This window comes from Ornithorhynchus anatinus, chromosome X5, assembly GCF_004115215.2.
Source record: "Ornithorhynchus anatinus isolate Pmale09 chromosome X5, mOrnAna1.pri.v4, whole genome shotgun sequence".
NCBI classification, from domain to species: Eukaryota; Metazoa; Chordata; class Mammalia; order Monotremata; family Ornithorhynchidae; genus Ornithorhynchus; species Ornithorhynchus anatinus.
This window is the reverse complement of record NC_041753.1, coordinates 4,044,905-4,068,111: the sequence shown is the minus strand read 5'-3', so window position 1 is coordinate 4,068,111 and position 23,207 is coordinate 4,044,905. Positions and strand designations below refer to the sequence as shown.

Below are 23,207 nucleotides of genomic sequence, written 5' to 3'. Positions count from 1 at the left end.
TTTTTTCTCGGTGTTATTGGGTCTTTCAGGAGAAGACTCCCGCCATGGCCGAAACGGCTCCCACCGCTCCCGTCCCCTCGGCCCCCGCGGAGAAGACGCCCACCAAGAAGAGGGCGAAGAAGCCGGCGGGCGGAGCCAAGCGCAAGGCCGCGGGTCCCTCGGTGTCCGAGCTGATCACCAAGGCGGTGGCGGCGTCCAAGGAGCGCAACGGGGTGTCCCTGGCCGCGCTGAAGAAGGCGCTGGCCGCCGCCGGCTACGACGTGGAGAAGAACAACAGCCGCATCAAGCTGGGGCTCAAGAGCCTGGTCGCCAAGGGCACCTTGGTGCAGACCAAAGGCACCGGCGCCTCGGGCTCTTTCAAGATCAACAAGAAGGCGGCCGGCTCCGAGGGCAAGGCCAAGCCCAAAGCCAAGAAACCGGCGGCCGCGGCTAAGCCCAAGAAATCGGCCGGGGCCGCCAAGAAGCCCAAGAAGCCTGCGGCCTCCGGGGCCAAAAGGAGCGTGAAAAAGACCCCGAAGAAAGCCAAGAAACCTGCAGCGGCGGCGGCGACCAAAAAGGCGACCAAGAGTCCGAGAAAAACCAAAACGGCGAAGCCCAAGAGAGCGGCCAAGAGCCCGGCCAGAGCAAAGGCGGTGAAGCCCAAAGCGGCTAAGCCCAAGGCCGCAAAACCCAAATCGGCCAAGCCCAAGAAGGCGACGACCTCCAAAAAGAAGTAGAAAGGTCCGTCGAGAACTTTCTCTCGAACACCAAAGGCTCTTTTCAGAGCCACCCAAAAATCTCAGAAAAGGAGCCAATGATACTGATCCATTGCCAATCAGCTTCAGTAACGATGAGTAATTGTAATTGTGGAAAAAGGCCTACGAATAGAGAATTTAGCAGGGTGTAACAGGAGGAAGGCAGGTTTTTGGATGGGAAATGATGGGTAGTTATGACATTTTGTGGTTTCGTGAGGAGCAGAAATGCAGGAATCCCTTATCCCACATGAAAGACCGATATCAAACTAACTTTTAGATAGGGGAAATAGTAGAGTATAGTGCTGTGGAGCTGGGGGAGTGTAGTACAGTGTTGAGCACACAGTAAGTGTTCAATAAATACTGCTGATTGACTTACCTAACCCAGTATTTAACTGTATGGCTAATAGAGTTTAATAAATACTACAGTTAACAATTATTATTATTCAGTGATTGAGGAATTCTTTCTCCTCTGCCCCACCAAAATAGGATGCCCATAAAACAGCAAAGGATGTTTATTCATACCCCAAATCATATCAGAATCACTCCTGACGACCCGCAAAAACAACTAGAAAGACGTCAAAATGACCTGCTTGCCTCCTGTCTCTCCCCACACCAGTCTTTACTTCACTGTGCTGCCCGGATCATTTTTCTATGAAGAGTTCAGTCCATGTCTCCCCATTTCTCAAGAACTTCAAGTGGTGACAATCAGTCAATCTTTTTTCTTCTTTTTTTGGAAGGCTTACTATGGGCAGAGCACTGTACCAGGTACTTGGGAGAGTACAGGTACAGTGCCTGGCACACAGTAAGCGCTTAACAAATACGAAGTTGGTAGACACGGTCCTTGACCATAAGGAGTTTACAGAATAGAAGGAGGAGCTTAGAGACTATTATCTTCACCTATACAACAAACAGTCCCTACCATTGGCTTTAGAACACACAAACAGCTCGCCCCCTCCTCTGTCTGGTTGATTTCCTACCATAACCCAGCCGTCAACACCAACCTTCTCTAATGCCAAACTGCTTTATTGTACCTCGATCTCGACTTTCTGGTCGCCGATCCCTTGCTCATGTAACTGGCCTGAAACTCCCTCCCCCTTCATATTCATATTCAGCTTCATATTCAGCAGACCCCCCACGCTCCCCTCCTTCAAAGCCTGATTAAAATCGCATCTCCCTCGAGTGCTTCTCCAGCTAGGCCCTCATCACTTCTACTCTGTCTCCCTTCTGTGATACTTATGCACTTTAATTGAGAAACAGCATGATTTAGTGGATAGAACAAGGCCCTGGGAGTCAGAAGGACTGGGTTTGAAGTCTCGTTCCACCCCATGTCTGCTGTGCATCCTGGGGCAAGTCACTTCACTTCTCTGTGCCTCAGTTACCTCATCTGTAAAATGGGAATTGAGTGTTTAGCACCAGGGATTGTGTCCACCCTGATGAACTTACATCTATCCTAGTGCTTAGAAGAGTGCATGGCACATAGTAAGCATTTAACAGGTACTATTATCATCATCTGTAAATTTAAGCACTTGATGTGTTGTCCACCTTCTCCCTGCCGGCACTTAAGTACAGATCCATAACGTATTTTAAGGTCCGTTAGACTTTAAGGTCCTTATGGGTAGCGAACATGTCCACCCCCAACTCTACTGTATCATAATCTCCCAAGTGTTTAGTGGAGTTCTCTGCACACGGTAAATATTCAGTAAGTTCCATGGATTAATTGATTAATTAGGTATACAGTTCTTCAGGGAGAATAAGGATAGGAGGGTTCTTAACAGAACCTTTGGGTTGTGCAATCAGAAGAGTTGCCCTCTGAGAGACTCAAGTCCTCACTCTCTGAATTTAACGGAAAAGCTGGATGTCCTTGGGCATGAAGGTCACCCTCTTGGAGTGGATGGCGCACAGGTTGGTGTCCTTGAACAGCCGCAGGTAGGCCTTGCTCTCTTCTTGTAAGGGCCATGATGACTGAGCTCTCAAAGCACAGGTCTGTCTTGAAGACCTGGGTGATCTCTCACACCAGGCTCTGGAAGGGCAGTTTGTGGAACAGCAGCTTGGTAGACTTCTGGTAGCACTGGACTTTCTTCAGTGCCACTGCCCCAGACAGGTGACACAGACTTCTTCAGTCCTCCAACCAGTTTTGCCCCCTGTGGAATTAAGTGCAGTGGGCCATATGGGAATCATGAGGGCTTTAGCAATGCAATTATTTCGCTGCTGTGTAGAATAGGGAAAGGATCCCATCAAATAGACATGAGGCGATTTGAAATTTCCATCTAGTGATGTAATTGGTTATTGTTTCAATAATAATGACATTACTATTATTTATAAAATTTGAGCCCCGCTCCTTAGGCTCTTTTATGAGGCACACTTTTCATCCGTTCATCATCTCTGTCCAGGAAGTGACCTGGGCGGCTACCTTGGGTTTGCAAGTCTCAAAGAAGTCCACCCAATTTCCATTCACTCTTCCCCAGTTTCTCTTCTATCTTTAGTTTTGCAAAGTCCACACTGGGTCAGTGCAGCTACTGTTGTGTTGGCTGGATGAATGTTTTGTCCTGGGTCACCTTAAACCTTCTGGGGATTTTGCTGGGGATTTGCGGAATGATCCATTCCCCAGAGTTATATTGATCCATTGTTACATTGTAACAATGTTGTTTGTTATATTGTATATTGTTACATCCCAAGGATTTAGTACAGTGCTCAGCACTCACTAAGCATTCAATAAATACGATTGACTGACTTACTGGATTTTTATATGAGAAAAAAAGAAAACGTGAGCCTATGTTCATTCAATCTACTGAATTATTCCTATCGAGCTACAAAATGAAAATCTGTGATTGGCAGACTATATAGCCATCTTTCAGAAATAAGACGTTAGGTTTTTATAGACTAATGTGCTTTATTTATTAATTGAGCTGCCGTTTGACTGTAAATTCGTTGTGGGCAGGGAATGTGTCTGTTTATTCCTGCACTGTGCTCTCGCCAGTGCTTAGTGGAAAGAGCCAGGGCTTGGGAGTCAGACGTCATGGGTTCGAATCCCAGCTCTGCCACTTGTCAGCTGTGTGACTGTGGGCAAGTCACTTCACTTCTCTGTGCCTCAGTTCTCTCATCTGTAAAATGGGGATTAACTGTGACCCTCACGTGGGACAACCTGATTACCCTGTATCTACCCCAGCGCTTAGAACAGTGCTCTGCACATAGTAAGCGCTTAACAAATACCAACATTATTTTTAATACAATACTCAACATAAAGTAAACACTCAACAAATTGATGATTGACTGACTGACTGACCAATCAGAAAGAGAAGCGATGGCCAATAGAAAGTGGGAATTACAATCCCCTAATTTGCATAGCGGCAACTAAGCATCCTCCAATCAAAAGAACGAATGGAGAAACGCCATATTTGCATTCGCGCCCTATAAGTATCGAGCTGACGGAGAGTTGCACATTTTCCCTTGACTAACGGAGCAGCTTAGGTGTAACGATGCCTGATCCAGCGAAATCCGCTCCAGCGCCCAAGAAGGGCTCGAAGAAGGCCGTTACCAAAGTCCAGAAGAAGGACGGGAAGAAGCGCAAGCGGAGCCGCAAGGAGAGCTACTCCATCTACGTGTACAAGGTGCTGAAGCAGGTCCACCCCGACACGGGCATCTCGTCCAAGGCCATGGGCATCATGAACTCGTTCGTCAACGACATCTTCGAGCGCATCGCCGGCGAGGCTTCCCGCCTGGCGCACTACAACAAGCGCTCCACCATCACGTCCCGGGAGATCCAGACGGCCGTGCGCCTGCTGCTGCCCGGGGAGCTGGCCAAGCACGCCGTGTCCGAGGGCACCAAGGCCGTCACCAAGTACACCAGCTCCAAGTAAATTGACCTTCCGATTTCTCACGTCCTGAAACCAAAGGCTCTTTTCAGAGCCACCCACGTTTTCTCCGGAGGAGTTGTGATATGTCTTTGACCTTCCTGTCTTATCGAAACCTGGGTTAAAATGCGCCGAAGTGCTGTTTCGTCGCAGGAGATAAAGAATTCGAGCTGCATATTAGATGCTCAATCAATAGCACCGACTGATTGATCTGAGGGAAAGGAATATCATGAGAATATCAATACCTAATCACGCTAACTTCGGTTAAAAACGACTTGGGTTTTAGGACTCATTTAGTGTCATTTACTCACCACCAATGTGAAGAGCATTAGTAACCACAGCTCCTATCTGGGGAAGCTAAGCATCCAGTATGTATCATGACTGTAAAATCGGTTCAGCTCCTCACCGCAGGACTCCGGCGAGCGGGAGAGGCATGTCTGGCGGGCCTGTATAACTTCAAACAGGTCGCTGATTAGACAAAGGCACTATTTGAATAGCCCTCGACGCAGCCAGATGGCTCTCAATATGAGAAAAGTTGATTCAACACTTACTGTGCCAGACCTTGTACAGAGCGTTGGGGCAGATGCAAGGTCATCAGGTTGGAGAGCGGCAGAACCCATATTGAAAACTAGTTTTAGAGAAACCAAGCTACTGAACTGAAAACATTCTGAAAGCCTTACTATAGTATTTGTAAAGCGCTTACTATATGCAAAGCACTGGGGTTGATACAAGGTAGTCAGGTTGTCCCACGTGGGGCTCAGTCTTAATCCCCATTTTCCAGATGAGATAACTGAGGCCCAGAGAAGTTGTGACTTGCCCCAAGTCACACAGCTGACAGCTGATGAGTGGCGGAGCTATTCTAACCTAAAGAAGTAGCGTGGCTCACTGGAAAGAGGCCGGGCTTGGGAGTCAGGTCATGGGTTCTAATCCTAGCTTGCCGCTTACCAACTGTGTGACTTTGGACAAGTCACAACTTCTCCTAGCCTGTTACCTCATCTGGACAGCGATTATAACTGTGAGCTCCACGTGGAACAACTTAATAGACTGGTTCATATCCCCCCAGCGCTTTGCATATAATAAGCGCTTAACCAGTATTATAATCTTTGCAGAGTAGGCACTTAAATACTACCCTTATTAACTCAAGACCCGACTTCCAAGCCCCTGCTCTTTCCATAAACCCACGAACCTTATCACCCCTACAAACTCGACGTAAATATAGTTACCACTAACTACGTAGGCTTTTAAGCAGCAGCGGTCAGCTCTTTTTTGACAATTTGGGGGCCCTAAAAAGGGCCTTTTTTTTGATAGACCAGTGAGTCAGAACTTCAGCCACCAAAGCCGTAGAGCGTGCGGCCTTGGCGCTTCAGAGCGTAAACGACGTCCATGGCCGTGACGGTCTTCCGCTTGGCGTGCTCGGTGTAGGTGACGGCGTCGCGGATGACATTTTCAAGGAAAACCTTGAGCACCCCTCGGGTCTCCTCGTAGATCAGGCCGGAGATGCGCTTGACGCCTCCACGACGAGCCAAGCGGCGGATGGCGGGCTTGGTGATGCCCTGGATGTTATCCCGCAGCACCTTCCGATGCCTTTTAGCACCTCCTTTACCGAGCCCCTTCCCTCCTTTACCACGGCCTGACATTGCTACAGACCACCTCCAAACCTCCTAATGAAAAACACCACCCGCCCTGGTCGCTTATATAGGTCATTGTCCGACCTGATTGGAAACCAAACGCCAGGGCGCCGTCACGTGACCTCAATCTAAACCCCGCCCCTTCTCGCTTATTGGCTGAAGCCGCTCGTAGTCGGGCGGGGAGTGACGTTAACAGCTCGTCTCCTTGGCGACCCTTTTTATTAACCCAGCCCGGATCTCCTTCTCAAGCCCGTCGGTTCTACGCAATATGGGCGGCTTCTTCCCAAGAGATAATCAAATTTGACACCTAATAATAATAATTATGGTATTTCTTAGCAGTTTAGCATGTGCCGACCACTGTTCTCAGCACTGGGGGATACAAGGTAATCAGGTGGTCCCACAGGGGGGCTCACTGTTTTAATCCCCATTTTACAGATGAGGTCACTGAGGCACAGAGAAGTTAAGCGGCTTGCCCAGGGTCACCCAGCAGACAAGTGGCAGAGCCGGGATGAGAACCTGGGTCCTCCGACTCCCAACTTAACCATCGAGGCAATGTGATTCTAGAAGCAGCACGGTTTAGTTGAAAGACCGTGGGCTGGGTGCCAGGAGACTTGGGATGATGATAATAATAATAGGAATAATTGTGGGATTTGTTAAGCGGTTGGTATGTGGCGATCACTGTTCTAATCGCGGTGGTAGATACAAGGTAGTCAGGTTGTACTCAATCTTTTCCGCCCTTGTCTGCTGTGGGACGTTGGGCAAGTCACCTCTATTTGCTTGTTTCCTTATCTGGAGATGTGAGGATAAGATACATCTAATTCCTCCTCAGACTCTGAACCCCATAAGGGAAAGGGACTGGGTTTGTCGTAGTGGACAGAGCATGGTCCCGGGAGTCAGAAGGATCTGGTTTCTAATCCCGACTCTACCAGTTGTCTGCTGTGTGACCCTGGACAAGTCACTTGACTTCTCTGGGCCTCAGGTACCTCATCTGTAAAATGAGGATTACAACAGTGAGCCCCCTGTGGTACAGGGACTGTGTCTAACCTGACTAGTGTGTACCTACCCCAGCACATAGAAAAGTGCTTGACACATAGTAAGTGTTTAACAAATATCATTATTATTATTGTGTATACTTTATCTGCCTCTCCCTGAGAAGTGGCTAGTATATAGTCAGCATTTAAGAGTAGTACAATAATTTTTATTATTGTCATCATTATGGTATTTATTAAGCACTTACTACATGCCAAGCACTATTTTAATCACTGGGATAGATAAAAGTTAGTTTGTACACCGCCCCTGCCCCACACTGGGCTTAGACTCTTAATCCCCATTTTAGAGATGAGGTAGCTGAAGCATACACAATGAAGTGACTTGCCCAAGGTCACATAGCACACATTTGGTGAATCCGGGATAGAACTCAGGTCTTTCTGTCTCCCAGGCCAGTGGTCTATCCACTAAGCTATGCTGCTGCTAATAATAATAATAATAGTATTTGTCAAGTGTTACTATGTGCCAAGCACTGTTCTAAGTGATGGGGTAAATACAAGGTAATCAGGTTGTCCCACGTGGGGCTCACAGTCTCAATCCCCATTTTACAGATAAGGTAACTGAGGCACAGAGAATTTAAGTGATTTGCCCAAAGTCACACAGCTGACAAATGGAGGAGCGGGGATTAGAATCCACGACCTCTGACTCCCAAGCCGGTGCTCTTTCCACTAAAACCATGCTACTTGTATTTGCTATATGCTGTGCGTGGGTAGGGAAGAGATCGATACAAGATAATCAGGAGAGGCACAGTCCCTGTCCCACACAGGGCTCTCAGTCAACCAGCTTTTATTATCATTACATATCTTCTCAACAGAACAAAAGTGCAGACCAACTTGCTTGTCTGATTAACTTGTATTTATTCCAGAATATTCAACAGTGCTTGAAACATAATAAATACCTAAATACCTTGATGAAGGACCAGCCCCTCCTCCTAGCCCGCATTTGCCTGACTGAGATCTTCAAATTTTTACTCTCGATGGTTTCTTCCCCACTGCTTTCAAACTTTCTCATGTCCCCCTTTTTCTTAAAAAAAACCCACCCTTGACCCCAAAGCTCCCTTCGGTTATCACCAAATCTCCCTCCTACCATTCTTCTCCAAACTCCTTGAATGGGTTGTCTATACCAACTGTTTCAACTTCCTCCTCTCTATTTCTCTCTGTGATCCCCTCCAATTAGGCTCCCGCTTCCTTCACTCCACAGAAACCAGCCTCTCAAAGTTCATAAATGATCTCCTTGCCAAATCCATTGACTTCTATTCCAATCTAATGCTCCTCAACCCCCTTCTCCTGGAAACCTTACCCACCCTCCTCTTCAATGACACTGTCTTCTATTTCTCTTTTCTGGACACGCATTCTCAGTCTCTTTCGTGGGCTCCTTCTCTGCCTCCCACCCCCTGTTCTGGATCCCCTTCTATTCTCCATCAACACTGACTCTCTTGGAGAATTTTCTCTCCGATAGCTCTAACTGCTTTGGAAAGCAGCATGGCAGAGTGGATGAAGCATGGGCCTGTGAGTCAGGAGGCCATGGGTTCTAATCCCAGCTCTGCCACTTGTCTGCTATGACCTTGGGCAAGTCACTTCACTTCTGTGTCTCAGTTACATCATTTAAAAAATGGGGTTTGAGACTATGAGCCACCATGGGACGTGGACTGTGTTTACCCCAGTGCTTTGTACAGTGCCTGCCACTTAGTAAGTGTTAACCATATACTGCAATTACTACTTTTAAACTACCCTCAGTATGCAGATGCTTCCCAAATCCATACTTCCAGGTCTTCTCTCAACCTCCTTCAATCGTTTTCACTCATAATTTAGGCTGCATTTTGAAATTGGCAGTGACAGCCCCTTTTAGATACTTTGGAGGCCCTTAAAAGGGCCTTGTGTTACTTTAAAGTGAAAGACAAATAAATTAGCCTCTGAAGCCATAGAGGGTACGGCCCTGGCATTGGTGCACATAAACGATGTCCATTGCAGTGAACGTCTTCCTCTTGGCATGCTCCGTGTTGTTGACTGTGTCCCGGATCACATTCTCCAGGAAAACCTTGAGCACCCCACGGGTCTCCTCGTAGATCAGCCCAGAGATTCACTTGACCCCACCATGCTGAGCCAAATGGCAAATTGCAGGCTTGGTGATTCCCTGGATGTTGTCACACAAAACTTTCCTGTGGCGCTTGGCACCACCTTTGCCCAAACCCTTGCCACCCTTCCCATGACCAGACATGACTGTCAGCAGATCAGAGCAAATCTACGTTCCCCAGCGCCAGGCCCGAGTGTCTTTATAAGCTCTTCTCCAACCTGATTGAGAACCCTAAATCGCGGTTATGAAACTCCTGCCCTTATTCTGACATGACCTGCCCCAGAATTGTTGCCTGTATCCTGTTCCTCTCCCCCGACCCTATCCTCCTTCTCCTCACGTTCTTAACCCTGTCTTTACTTTCTTCTCTCATCCTGGATTCACTCATTCATTCATTCATTCAATGGTGCTTATTGAGCACTTACCTTGTGCAAAGCACTGTACTAAGCATTTGGGAGAGTACCATATAACAACAGACACATTCCTACACCAAAGAAATACATTATAGTTATATACATGTGTGCTGTGGAGATGGGAGGGTGGATAAATGAAGGAGCAAGTAAGAGCGGAGCAGATGGGAGTGGGAGGAGAGGAGGGTTTAGCCTGGATGAGCTGCTCCACGTTTTCCGTACTGTTCATCCTCTTGTATTTAAATATAAGATAATGTATTATGGTGGAAGGAATAGGAAGCAGATCTGAGGATTAACAGTTGAGTAGAACTACAGTTATCTTTTCCGGCCCACAGTGAGTTTTAGAAACAGTCGAGCGGCCCGTGGAAAACAGGAAAGAGAAGGCGAGGTACGAAGCAACAAGGCCTAGTAGAAAAAGCACGGTCCTGGAGGTCAAAGGGCCTGGATTCTAGTCCTACTCTTCCAGTTGTCAACTGTGTGATTTTGGTCAAGTCACTTCACTTCTCCGTGACTCAGTTTCCTCAGCTGTATAGTGGGAATTCAATACTTGTTCCCTCCTATTTAGACTGTGAGCCTAATGTGGGACAGGGGGTTTGTTCAACCTGATTAATTTGTAACTACCATACACTCCCTGTAAACGCTTAACAAATACCATAATAAATAAAGATATTACAAGGCAGTGGGAAGGTAGAAACAAACTAAAATTTAGGGTATGGACCTCTGCCGTCACCGTGTGGGCAGATACCATAATGACGGCAGGCCTACCACATCTTTCTCATCTCTCTGGCCTGGAGTGTTGTAATTCCCTCCCTCCAGCTTTTCTGTGGAGTTATGAACAATTGATTAGACGGGGAGAGGCATGAAGCAGAAAGACGGGTTTGCTTAGGAGGCTGATGCAATAACCAAGTTGGGATATGACAAGAGCCTGGTCCAAGTTTGTTTGGATGGAGAGAAATGGAAAGATTAAGATTAATGGAAGGATTCTTGGGAAAAACAGGCCATATTTTGTGAAGGACTGAATGTGAGAGTTGAAATAGAGAGAAAGGAGTTCAATTTAAGACCCCTCAAGGGAGATCATTTATGACCTTTGAGAGGCTGGTTTCTGTGGAGTGAAGGAGGTAGGAGCCAAATTGGAGGGGATCACAGAGAGAAATAGAGGGGAGGAAGTTGAAACAGTTGGTATAGACGGCTCATTCAAGGAGTTTGGAGAAGCATGGTAGGAGGGAGATTTGGCGATAACTGAAGGGAGCTTTGGGGTCAAGGGAGGGTTTTTTTAGAATAAGGGGGACATGAGCAAGTTTGAAAGCAGTGGGGAAGAAACCACTGAGAGTAAAGGTCTGGGAGGATCAGGAAATGGGAGATTGCAGGGTTGTCAGAAGCTAGATCTACCAAGATAGAAGTCAGTATCATCTGTCTAGAGCTGGTAGTTGAGGTCTGTGGAAATTGAGGCCAGCTGGTAGTCGAGGCCAGGTCTCCAAGGGAATCAGGGTAAAGCAGTGCAGACCAGAGAAAGCAAAAGACTGAGAAAGAGTCATCAAGGAGATGGAAGAACTGGAAGAACACTGTTCTTAAGCCAAACTTGTGTAGAATTTACGGAAGAGGTAGTCTTTAGTGTTGAATAAGACATAGTAGATATCATTAGAATTTGCAAGGAAGAGGGTGAAGTCTCAGTGGAATGAGGAGGGCAGAAAGTAGATATCAATGGGTCAAAGATGGGCACTGGGGGAGAATTGGAAGCAGATCACTTAAAGAGTTCCAAATGAATGGGAGAATGGAGATGGGGAGATCACAGGATTGGGCAGGGAGATCCAGAGAAGCATTGTTTTAATTATTGGAGGTCAGCAAGGGGAAAGAGCCATCTGGAATTTAGAGGTTGAAGATAATAATAATGATAATGGTATTTGTTAAGCACTTGCTATGTGCCATGCACTGTACTAAGTGTTGGATGGCAGTTGGGGAGGAAAAAAGTATACTTAGGGGACGTGAGGCCATTGAATCTGAAGTCAAGTGTAACATCTCCTAAGAGATAGCTGGTAATGATAATGATTAATAATAGTCCTAATAATAATTGCTATTCGTTAAGAGCTTATTATGTGCCTAACACTGAGCTAAGCAATGGGGTAGATATAATTCATTCATTCATTCACAAGTGTTTATTGAGCACTTTCCACGTTCAGAGCACTGTACTAGGTGCTTGCAAAAGTGCAACACAATAACACAAGACACATTCCCTGCCCACAATGAGCTGACAGTCTAGAAGGGGAGAGAGACATTAATATAAAAAAATTGCAGCTTATATTATTACATATAAGCTAATTGGAGCAGAAAGAGTCCCTGTTCCTCATAAGGCAGAGGGAGAAGAGCAGTGGATGCCCATTTTACAGATAAACAAAGAATACACAGAGAAGTGAAGTGAGTTTCCCAAAATCTTAACAGGCAAATGGGGGACCCAGAATTAGAATCGAGGTCCTCTGATTTCCAAACCTGTGCTCTTTCCACTAGGCCACACTGGGAAAGATGACTGAATACTTGTAGGGTTAAAAGAGGAGTATCAGAAGTTTATCAGATAATTTACTGTTTTAAATGTAACTTTATTATCTAGGCTTGATTGCTTCTTTACTCTAGGAAGGCAGGAAACACTAGATCCCTGCTGACATCTTTCTTGTAGCAATGAGCACCCTACTGGTCTATATCCTGGAGCTTCATTATCATCATTATTATTGTCATCATCATTATTTTCAATATATTTAAAGCTAAGCTATTACATGCAGAGCACTATACTGGACAGTTAGGAACATATAACAAAATTTGAAGATACAATCCCTGCCCTTGAGGAATTTGCAATCTAATGTTGGAGGCGGACACGCATTGGACACATCAAATAGGAAGAAGAGACAAATTAAATACGCAGCTGGTTAAAAAAGCAAACACAAGCAAAAGATATGGAGATTTTTGTCTTTATCCTGCTACGTTCAGGGACAGTAATCAAACTCATCTCGGTCCGAGACCCATTCGGGGTGAAACTAAATGGGTTGGATGGATCCAGGAGTAAATAACTCCAAAGGCAAAGCGATCGAGGAGCCTGTGTTACTTCTCTCGAGGAGAAGGAGGTTTAGCTTAAAAATATGGGGACGAGGAATTTACCTTAAGGGCCGATCGGAAGCCGGGAACCTTGGGAATTCTGAGATAGAGTTCGCAGACCTTGGAGAAAAAAGAGGAATTTCTTACAGGGGAAGAAATTCGAAAGTTTGATTCATACCGACCGAGTTTTGTTGTCAGGTGGAGGGAGTTTGAAAGATTTTTAGTCTCAGACTCTGTGCCTGATGAACCAAAAGTAAGTCTCCGGTTCCCGAAAGTCCACTCGTCGTTTTCCGATCGAGGTGGCGGGAATTCATTCGGGAGGAATTTATATTTTTTACCGTTTTTGAGCTGTAACAAACACAACTCGGAAGGCAAGAGGAGAGTCCTCTGCGGCAGCGAGGCGGGCTGGACAGCGCACCAATCACAGCGCAGCTCCGCCCTATAAATACACCCCGCAGTCGCGTAGTTGTTACTTTGTTTTTCAGGTTTTTCTTCGTCCTCTACGACTCGATCCCACCGGGATGTCCGAAACGGCCCCCGCCGCTCCCGCCGCCCCGGCTCCAGCGGAAAAATCCCCCGCCAAGAAGAAGGCGAAGAAGCCGGCGGGCGGAGCCAAGCGCAAGGCCGCGGGTCCCTCGGTGTCCGAGCTGATCACCAAGGCGGTGTCCGTGTCCAAGGAGCGCAACGGGGTGTCCCTGGCCGCGCTGAAGAAGGCGCTGGCCGCCGCCGGCTACGACGTGGAGAAGAACAACAGCCGCATCAAGCTGGGGCTTAAAAGCCTGGTCGCCAAAGGTACCTTGGTGCAGACCAAAGGCACCGGCGCCTCGGGCTCCTTCAAGATCAACAAGAAGGCGGCCGGCTCCGAAGGCAAGGCCAAGCCCAAAGCCAAGAAACCGGCGGCCGCCGCTAAGCCCAAGAAATCGGCCGGGGCCGCCAAGAAGCCCAAGAAGCCTGCGGCTTCCGGGGCCAAAAAGAGCGTGAAAAAGACCCCGAAGAAAGCCAAGAAGCCGGCGGCGGTGGCAGCGAAAAAATCGGCTAAGACTCCAAAAAAGGCCAAGGCGGCGAAGCCCAAGAAAGCAGCCAAGAGTCCGGCCAAGCCCAAAGCTGTGAAGCCCAAAGCTGCCAAACCCAAGGCTGCAAAACCCAAAGCGTCCAAACCCAAGAAGGCCGCGGCCCCCAAGAAGAAATAAAAATTTCCTCTCTGACTGTTCTTTCTTTCTACCCCAACGGCTCTTTTCAGAGCCACCCATATAAATCACAGAAAGAGCTAAACGCACTTAATTACTCCATGCTAGGAAAGGGATGTTCAGGGAAATCTACTCGGGTTACAAAGTAAAACCCAAGGGGATTTCTGCGGACACCCCTGCAAAGGGTCTAAAGATGTCCTTGGAAATGAATTCTATTATGCATATTAGACGGTAAGCTCGTCATGGACTGTGAATGTGTTTGCTAATTCTATTCTCCCAAACGCGTAGTACATTGCTCCGTGCAAGCGTTCGGTAAATACCATTGATTGATGCTGCTCTAAGTATTGCTTTAAGCACTGGGGTCTACTGAAGATCAACAGGTTGGATTCAGTCCTTGTTCCCCAGCGATTGAATTTCTGGATTTTGAGCCAGGTGTCAGCTGGGAATACTTGAGGATATTAAGGGATAGCAAGATTTTTAACCGACTTTTACAATGGGCTAAAGCTAAAGGATAATCACTAGGATCTAAACACTTTATATTGAACTCTTCTACAGCATGTATCCACATATCCGTAATTTATATTAATGCTTTTTCTCCTACACTGCGAGCTCCTTATGCAGAGAATATACCTATCAACTCCTGTATTGCACTCTCTAAGCACTTAGTACAGTGATCTGCACTCAATCAGCCCTCAATAAGTACCTTTGATTAGAGCAGGGGGCTTTTATAATGTATGGAAAGGCCTGAGATGCCTGATGAAAATGTTCTATACATCATCCCTTTTCATATCCGACAATTACCCCCCCCCTCCGACACTTCAAAGCCTTATTGAAGACACCGACTTATTGAACGCCTTCTCTGAATTAAACCCTTATTTCCTCTTTTCCCACTCCCTTCTTCATCGCTCTGACTTTGCTTCCATTACTTTCTTCCTCCCCCCGGGCCTGTAGCACTTATGTACATATCCGTAATTTATTTATATCAACGTCTGTCTCTCCTTCCAGACTGTCAACTCGTTCTAAGTATATAACATTCCTTAGGTTGTTGTGTTGTACTCTCGCAAGGACTTAGGACAGTGTCATTCACCCAGTAAACACTTAAAAGCCCGGGAGACTTAGTAGTAGAGAACCTACTTTTACTAGTCCCTGCTCTACCACTTATCTGCTGTGCGACCTTTTCTACTACTTTTTTTCTCTACTTTTGGTAGTAGAGAACCTACTTTTTCTGTGGGCAACCTACTGTGGGCAAGTCACTTAACTTCTCTGGGCCTCAGTTACCTCATCTGTAAAATGGGGATTAAGACTGTGAGCCCCCATGTGGGACAACCTGATTCCCCTATGTCTACCCCAGCGCTTAGAACAGTGCTCGGCACATAGTAAGCGCTTAACAAATACCAACATTATTATTATTATTATTACTTTTTCCAGTCCCTGCTCTACCACTTACCTGCTGTGCAGTGCTAAGTTAGTAACTTCACCTCTCTAGAGAAGCAGCGTGGCTCAGTGGAAAGAGCAGGGGCTTTGGAGGCGGAGGTCATGAGTTCGAATCCCAGCTCTGCCACTAATCAGCTGTGTGACTGTGGGCGTCACTTCACTTCTCTGTGCCTCAGTTACCTCATCTGGAAAACGGGGATTGACTGTGAGCCCCACGTGGGACATCCTGATTCCCCTCTGTCTACCCCACTGCTTAGAACAGTGCTCGGCACATCGTAAGCGCTTAACAAATACCAAAATTATTATTATTTTTTGTGCTTCCACCGCATCTCTAATGGTTGGTTATGAACCCTGTGGGGGATTGAGAGTATATCCATCTCGATGTTTAGTGTAGTGCATGGAACACTGTAAGCCCTCAATATCATGGAAGAAAAGGGGTAGAGTAATTCTGTGACTTGCAGATAATCGCTTCCCAAAAAGGGGATAATCCAAAGGCTTAAAAGCAATAAGTGCACTATGTAAAACACATTAGCTATACAGCTCTATATTGAAAATGTGGGTGGCTCTTAAAAGAGCCTTTGGGTGGTGCTAGCAGCAAGCAATGTCAATTAAGAGGTTTAAGCCCTCTCGCCTCGGATGCGGCGGGCCAGCTGGATGTCCTTGGGCATGATGGTGACGCGCTTGGCGTGGATGGCGCACAGGTTGGTGTCCTCGAAGAGCCCCACCAGGTAGGCCTCGCTGGCCTCCTGCAGGGCCATGACGGCCGAGCTCTGGAAGCGCAGGTCCGTCTTGAAGTCCTGGGCGATCTCCCGCACCAGCCGCTGGAAGGGCAGCTTGCGGATCAGCAGCTCGGTGGACTTCTGGTAGCGGCGGATCTCCCGCAGCGCCACGGTGCCGGGCCGGTAGCGGTGAGGCTTCTTCACGCCGCCGGTGGCCGGGGCGCTCTTGCGGGCCGCCTTGGTGGCCAGCTGCTTGCGGGGCGCCTTGCCGCCGGTGGACTTGCGAGCGGTCTGCTTCGTACGAGCCATTCTTACAAATACTCCGCACTAAAAAAATGAGAGAAAAAACCGCGCCTGTTACCGCTTTATATAGGCAATGTCTCACGTTCATTGGAGGGGAAAACCTAGTCTGGCCCCGCCTCTTTTCTGCTTGGTTGCTTGTTCAATCCCCAACCCGTTCAGTTTGACTCAGTGATGAATCCCCCCTCCTGGGCTTCCCTCCTTTCGAATGGTTGATTTTTCAGGATGCACTTTAGATTGCCCAACATATTCGGATCGGGCTACTGAGTTTTCATTTTCCCGTATTTGAATAAATTCTGTTGGTTTGTCGAGATCAGGGTACGGCTATTAGTGTACCAGCTCAACAGGAAGGATCCCTGCTTAATGTGCAAACACCAGGCCCACCACCCCCGAGGACTCAAAATCCCTCGTGTTAGTACGTTTCTCGGTTGCTCTGGTTTTTAATTTTCTCCGAGCAGGGATTTTCGGATTCCCCTGTTGGGTTGTGAAAATTAATTATTATGAAGAGCGTGTTTTCATCGCCAGTTAAGAAATCGGCATGCCGTTTTCTCCCTATTCCTCTCAACCTGCGGAGTTTTCTTGGGTAGGTAATTTTGAAATTCCAGTACTGTGTCTGGATTGAGCAGTACTGTTTCTGTTTTGTGCCCAGACACATCCATTACATCCGAGACAATACTATTCCTTTTGGTTGGAAATTCTGGCAACAGATAAAGCGCAAAGGTGTAAAGGGTTCTCGGTGACTATACGTTTGACCTAATTTCCATATTGAAACGGGTGTACAGAGTTTTGAAGGTTGGGATCTTAAGACTCGTGGATCCTATTTGATTTGCTTCCTCTCCTGATGGAGAAGGCTCACCTCCTCCAAGAGGCCTTCCCAGACTAAGCCCCCCTTGTCCTCAGCTCCCCCATCGCCTTTGCTCTACCCCCCCCCGCCCCACAGCACTTGTGTATATATATATATACATATCTTAATTTTATATTTATGCCTGTTTACTTGTTTTGATGTGTATATATTTATAATTCTATTTCTTTATATTCATGTAATTGATGCCTATTTGTTTTGATGACTCCCCCCTTCTAGACTGTAAGCCCATTGTGGGTAGGGACTGTCTCTATTGCTGAATTGTACTTTCCAAGCGCTTAGTACAGTGCTCTGCACACAGCAAGCGCTCAATAAATACGATTGAATACGATTCTGCATAGTGAAGGAGGAATTTTTTCACGAAATGATTTAGAAAATTGGACTGTCAAGCATTATGTCATTCGAACAGTTTTAATAGAATTAACCTCTAAATACATGTTAATACATATTTTCCTGTTTCCAGAAGGCGGGACTTGTTTGGAACTCTCCATTGTTTTTCTTTTCAAAAAGCCCGCGCTGTGCCGTCATTGGCCCCGCCTAAGAACGGTTTCAGAGAAGCCTTGCTGAGAAACTCGACGGCTTCTGAATTGCCATTTTATATCTGATTTATGTAGTTTTCAGGATTGCGAACGAATCCATGCACCCTTGTGCAAAAAAACCCAACTCAGTGACTTCCAGGGGAGTTTAGGAAGAGTTGTGCTTCGTAATCCTCCACCGTGTTCGCTCCTCTCAAAATAGCTCTCACCCTAGCATATGGGAGGCTGAAAAGGCAAGTCCCTGCTGTATTTGGCAGAGGCTAACTTGGTGAGCTGGTATTTGTAACACCTAGTGGGTTCTCTTGCCATTCTTTGCAAATGCAGTTCTGCCACCAGTCCGATCAGTGACCTTGGGGAAGCTACTTTGTGCCTCTTAGCTATAAAAGGGGGATTAAATCCTACCCTTATGTGGGTCAGAAACTAGTTTTTACTGTAGCGAAATAACCCCTTCCCTTTACTGCTTAGGAGAGAATTATTCCAAGATCATAGCTACCACCCTTACCATTCAGGGCCTGTTTATAAAGAACAAAGTTACTTTATATCGCTCCTGAAGCTAGTCGTGAGCAAAGTATACAGCTGCTTTTATTGACACTATGGGTGGCTCTGAAAAGAGCCTTTGGTTTGAAGTGATTTAAGGTGGCCCCGAAAATTTGCCTGTCCCTCCTCGGCCTTACTTGCCCTTGGCCTTATGGTGGCTCTCGGTCTTCTTGGGGAGCAGCACGGCCTGGATGTTGGGCAGGACGCCGCCCTGGGCGATGGTGACCTTGCCCAGCAGCTTGTTGAGTTCCTCGTCGTTGCGGATGGCCAGCTGCAGGTGCCGCGGGATGATGCGGGTCTTCTTGTTGTCGCGGGCCGCGTTGCCCGCCAGCTCCAGGATCTCGGCCGTCAGGTACTCGAGCACGGCGGCCAGGTAGACGGGCGCGCCCGCCCCCACCCGCTCCGCGTAGTTGCCCTTGCGCAGCAGCCGGTGGACGCGGCCCACCGGGAACTGCAGCCCCGCCCGGGACGAGCGGGTCTTGGCCTTGGCGCGAACCTTGCCCCCTTGCTTTCCTCGGCCAGACATGACTACGACCCTTAACCCTACCACCCTCTCAAGGCAAAGCAGAAACCCAAATCTATTGACGCCTCGCTAACACCACCTTTTATAGTTTCTCCTGGGATCCAAAGGACGCCTTTCTATTGGTCAGAATTGCCCTCTTCCGTTCTAACCAATAGAAGATAGGGACTAGAATCCTCTTATTTGCATACAGGTCATCTGTCCTTCCGAGTCCAATCACATGGACGCATTAGAACACCCTCATTTGCATTCGGAAATAGCATTCATTCATTCATTCATTCATTCAATAGTATTTATTGAGCGCTTACTATGTGCAGAGCACTGTACTAAGCGCTTGGGATGAACAAGTCGGCAACAGATAGAGACGGTCCCTGCCGTCTGACGGGCTTTGAACGCTTACTATGTGCAGAGCACTGTGCTAAGCGCTTGGAATGTACAAATCGGCAACAGAGAGACAACGAGGGTCGGGAATTCTGCGATCGTAATACTTCATACCAAATTTTAGTGGCCTTTGCTGGCTCGTCCACTTTGAAACCCAGTGCTCTTCAGAGTTACCCACCACAACTGAAATAACCGTAATGTTGTAGTTATTTTCAAACAAGTCCACCTTGGAAAAGTAGCGTGACCTAGTGGATAGAGCACAAGTCTGGGAGTCAGAAGGACCTGGGTTCTAATTCCGACTCCATGATTTGTCTGTGTCTGCCTCAGTTTGCTCACCTGCAAAATGGGGGTGAAGACTTGGAGCCCATGTGGGACAGTATCTGTGTCCAACCTGGTTAGTTTGGATCTACCCCAGTGCTTAGTACAGTGTCTGGCACATAGTAAGCGCTTAACACCTTAACAAAAAAGAGAGCCCATTCTTAACAAAAGTTTCCTCTGTTAGCCAGTCTGCATGTTTGAACACCCAAGTTTCTCCTCTTTCATTTTCAGGCCTGCCACTGTGTACAGGAACCATTTTTTAATTTATAGTTCGGGGCTGGCCTCGGCCCACGTCCTACCACAAATCTCCCTCAAATCCGCCAGACTTCTCTCCCCACTTTCATAGCCTTATTTAAGGTACATCTCATCCAAGAGGCCTTCTCAATTTAGCCCCACTTGTCCCATCGCTCACTCACTTCTGCGTCGCCCTGACTTGCTCCCTTTACTCTTCCCGTTTCCCCACTCCACGGCACTTATGTATATATCTGTAATTTCAATTATTTAGATTGAGTCTATTTGTATTGATATCTGTCTCCCCCCTTCTAGACTCTGAGCTCGTTGTGGGCAGGGATTGCCACTCTTTGTTCCTGCATTCCACTTCCCCACCCGCTTAGTACAGTGCGCTACACACAGTAACTGCTTAATAAATACGATTGAATGAATGACCAAACCGGTACTTTTGTCAAACTTAAAACCAGACCCGGCTTCTCACTTCCCTTGGGCAAACCCCAACTATGGGGAAGCTTCCATTCATAAGATACTTTTTGGGAGAAACAGTTAAAAGGGGCTTCAAACAAAATAATAATAATAATGGCATTTGTTGAGCGCTTACTATGTGCTCTGTTCTAAGCGTTGGGGGGATACAAGGTGATCAGTTTGTCTCACGTGGTGCTCGGTCTTAATCCCCATTTTACAGATGAGGTAACCGAGGCACAGAGAAGGAAAGTGACTTGCCCAAAATCACACAGTTGACATGCGGTTGAGCCGGGATTAGGCACCTCCTTTGCCTAGCCCTTTACCTCCCTTTCCACGCCCAGACATGGCTACAATGTGGCTAATGTTCAATAAAACGAAAGAGCTAAAATGTTGCCAAGGCCCGTATCGCCTAATTTTATAAAGCAGCAACAGACCTGCTTGAGAACTGAACAGGTTCCGTCTCGTCTCTGTTCTCTTGTTGGCAGGTGACGCGGAATGGCGCGAAAAACGTTTCCCCGCCCCCCCCCCCCCCCCCCAGCCCGTATGCTTATTTTCCATTTTACCTACGGGTTGAAACATTTCCTTAATTGCGGTATTTGTTAAGCGCTTACTATGTGCAAAGCACTGTTCTAAGCGCTGGCGGATACAAGGTGATCAGGTTGTCCCACGTGGGGCTCACGGTTTTAATCCCCATTTGACAGATGAGGTAACTGAGGCACAGAGAAGTTAAGTGACTTGCCCAAGGTCACACAGCAGACTAGTGGCAGAGCCGTGATTAGAACCTGTGACCTCTGACTCCCAAGCCCGCGCTCTTTCCACTGAGCCACGCTGCTTCATTCATTCAACTGGGCGCTTACCGTGTGCAAAATACTGTTGTAAGCGCTTGGCAGAGTACACTTTAAGACCGAACACATTCCTGCCCACAACAAGCTCACAGTCTAGAGAGCTGCCGTCCTGGATTTAACGGTCTCAACACCAGGGAGCCTAGTCTCCGATGTGTTTCTGGGCCTCTTTCTGTGGTTTTTGGCCTCTGATTTATCCCTCAACACGAGGAATAATTCAGCTATTTTATTGTCTGGCCAAGGTACACTGCTTCCAACTCCCCGGATTGCTAATGATTACTCTGCTATATTTTCCCAGGTGCTAATCTAGCACTTGACAAATATACGTCCTACCTCTGGCCTAGAATGTCCTCCCTCATATCTGCCAAACATACTTCCCCCGCTAAAAGCCCTAATGAAAGCTCACCTCCTCCCAGAGGCCTTCCTAGACTGGTCCCCCCTTTTACTCTGCTCTTCCCCTCCCCATCGTTCCTGCTCCCTCCCTCTGTTCTACTCCCTCCCCAACCCACAGCATTTGTGTATATGTACGTATTTATTGTTCAATTTATTTTATTGGTGTGTACACCTAATTCTACTCATTTATAGTAATACTATTGATGCCCTTGTTGTCCCTCCCCCCTTCTAAACTGTGAGCCCATCCTAGAGGGATTGTCTGTTGCCGAATTGTACTTTCCAAGCGCTCAGTACAGTGCTGTGCACAACATAAGCGCTCAAATACAATTGAATAGGTAATCAATAAATACTTATTCCATTTACTATGTGCCACGACAAGAGTATAATTTGGGAAAAGGAAATAGCCGCATTACAGTTCCTTAATGAGGAAGGGGGTGGCTCTTAAAAGAGCCTTTGGTTGTTACAAAATCGGGATAGACAACAAGAAGCCTAAGCCCTCTCTCCGCGGATGCGGCGGGCCAGCTGGATGTCCTTGGGCATGATGGTGACCCGCTTGGCGTGGATGGCGCACAGGTTGGTGTCCTCGAAGAGCCCCACCAGGTAGGCCTCGCTGGCCTCCTGCAGGGCCATGACGGCCGAGCTCTGGAAGCGCAGGTCCGTCTTGAAGTCCTGGGCGATCTCCCGCACCAGCCGCTGGAAGGGCAGCTTGCGGATCAGCAGCTCGGTGGACTTCTGGTAGCGGCGGATCTCCCGCAGCGCCACGGTGCCGGGCCGGTAGCGGTGAGGCTTCTTCACGCCGCCGGTGGCCGGGGCGCTCTTGCGGGCCGCTTTGGTGGCCAGCTGCTTGCGGGGCGCCTTGCCGCCGGTGGACTTGCGGGCCGTCTGCTTCGTACGAGCCATAATAAAATACAAAAACACTCCCAATCACTTTACACACCGAAAACGAGAAAAAAGGCCCAAACTGAGTCATTATATAGTACGTTAACTACGTTGATTGGCTAAATTCCTCCCTGTTTTCTGATTGGCTAAATCCCTCCCTGTGTTCTGATTGGCCAGTATTTCAAGCCTTTGCTCTGTAGTCGGTTTGGATAAGAAATTGTTTCTCCATCTCCCATCCCACAACACCCACGCTATTTTTCTTTTTCTCCGATGTACTTCATCGGGTTTTCACCTTGTACACATATGCTCACCTCCTGGGCAACAGGAATGATCATTGGTCACTTCATTCCGGGCAAGAAGTTCCGGGAATTTCTGCCGTAGGCAGGTTTTAACGAGGCCGAAGACACAAATAGCTTTCTGCTTTAATCTAGGTCTCCTAAATCCATAGCCATCCGTCCTCTATCTCCATTCCCTTGGGTTTTTCTTTGGTATATTTTGGAAAGCCTACGCTCCAGCCGGGCTTTACATGTCATCGTACACATGCTGAGAGAATGAGTTGGGGTTCATTCTGCTAACTTTAGGGTGATTAGCGTGAAATTAGAAAAACGGGTCTTTAATCATGATTTTTTGAGCACCTGCTTTGTGACTATCAAGCGTTTGGGTTATATTAGTGCCTGTGACTCTTGCTCCTTAAGTGAGTCTACTGGAGAAAGGTAAAGCTATCTCTAAAAGGATGCAAAAATTGCTTATATGGAACACTACCTCTGAAATTCAGATTACGA

At 47.4% G+C, this 23,207-nt stretch overlaps 6 protein-coding genes across 6 annotated transcripts; 3 read left to right on the top strand and 3 right to left on the bottom strand.

Moving 5' to 3' along the window:
* The first annotated feature begins 44 nt into the window (after positions 1-44).
* LOC100093276 (histone H1.4-like) lies at positions 45-1,031 on the top strand. Its single transcript, XM_001515044.3, has one exon. It carries the CDS (start codon positions 45-47, stop codon positions 714-716), a length of 672 nt encoding a protein of 223 aa, XP_001515094.2. The 3' UTR covers positions 717-1,031.
* A 3,157-nt stretch (positions 1,032-4,188) lies between these two features.
* On the top strand, positions 4,189-4,614 carry LOC100093278 (histone H2B type 2-F). The gene has a single exon (XM_001515033.5). It carries the CDS (start codon positions 4,211-4,213, stop codon positions 4,589-4,591), a length of 381 nt encoding a protein of 126 aa, XP_001515083.1. The 5' UTR covers positions 4,189-4,210; the 3' UTR covers positions 4,592-4,614.
* A 4,551-nt stretch (positions 4,615-9,165) lies between these two features.
* On the bottom strand, positions 9,166-9,477 carry LOC100093401 (histone H4-like). Its single transcript, XM_029055506.1, has 2 exons — positions 9,379-9,477; positions 9,166-9,297 (listed from the first exon to the last, which is right to left on the bottom strand). Exons 1-2 carry the CDS (start codon positions 9,475-9,477, stop codon positions 9,166-9,168), a joined length of 231 nt encoding a protein of 76 aa, XP_028911339.1.
* Positions 9,478-13,304: 3,827 nt separating this feature from the next.
* Positions 13,305-14,026, top strand: LOC100093272 (histone H1.4-like). Its single transcript, XM_001515001.4, has one exon. It carries the CDS (start codon positions 13,343-13,345, stop codon positions 14,009-14,011), a length of 669 nt encoding a protein of 222 aa, XP_001515051.1. The 5' UTR covers positions 13,305-13,342; the 3' UTR covers positions 14,012-14,026.
* A 1,985-nt stretch (positions 14,027-16,011) lies between these two features.
* On the bottom strand, positions 16,012-22,479 carry LOC100093260. Its single transcript, XM_029055505.2, has 4 exons — positions 22,042-22,479; positions 18,538-18,949; positions 17,028-17,158; positions 16,012-16,488 (listed from the first exon to the last, which is right to left on the bottom strand). Exons 1-4 carry the CDS (start codon positions 22,444-22,446, stop codon positions 16,060-16,062), a joined length of 1,377 nt encoding a protein of 458 aa, XP_028911338.1. The 5' UTR covers positions 22,447-22,479; the 3' UTR covers positions 16,012-16,059.
* LOC100084253 (histone H2A type 1-like) lies at positions 18,493-18,970 on the bottom strand. The gene has a single exon (XM_001514710.5). The coding sequence runs from the start codon at positions 18,920-18,922 to the stop codon at positions 18,530-18,532; it is 393 nt and encodes a 130-aa protein (XP_001514760.2). The 5' UTR covers positions 18,923-18,970; the 3' UTR covers positions 18,493-18,529.
* Positions 22,480-23,207: the final 728 nt, after the last annotated feature.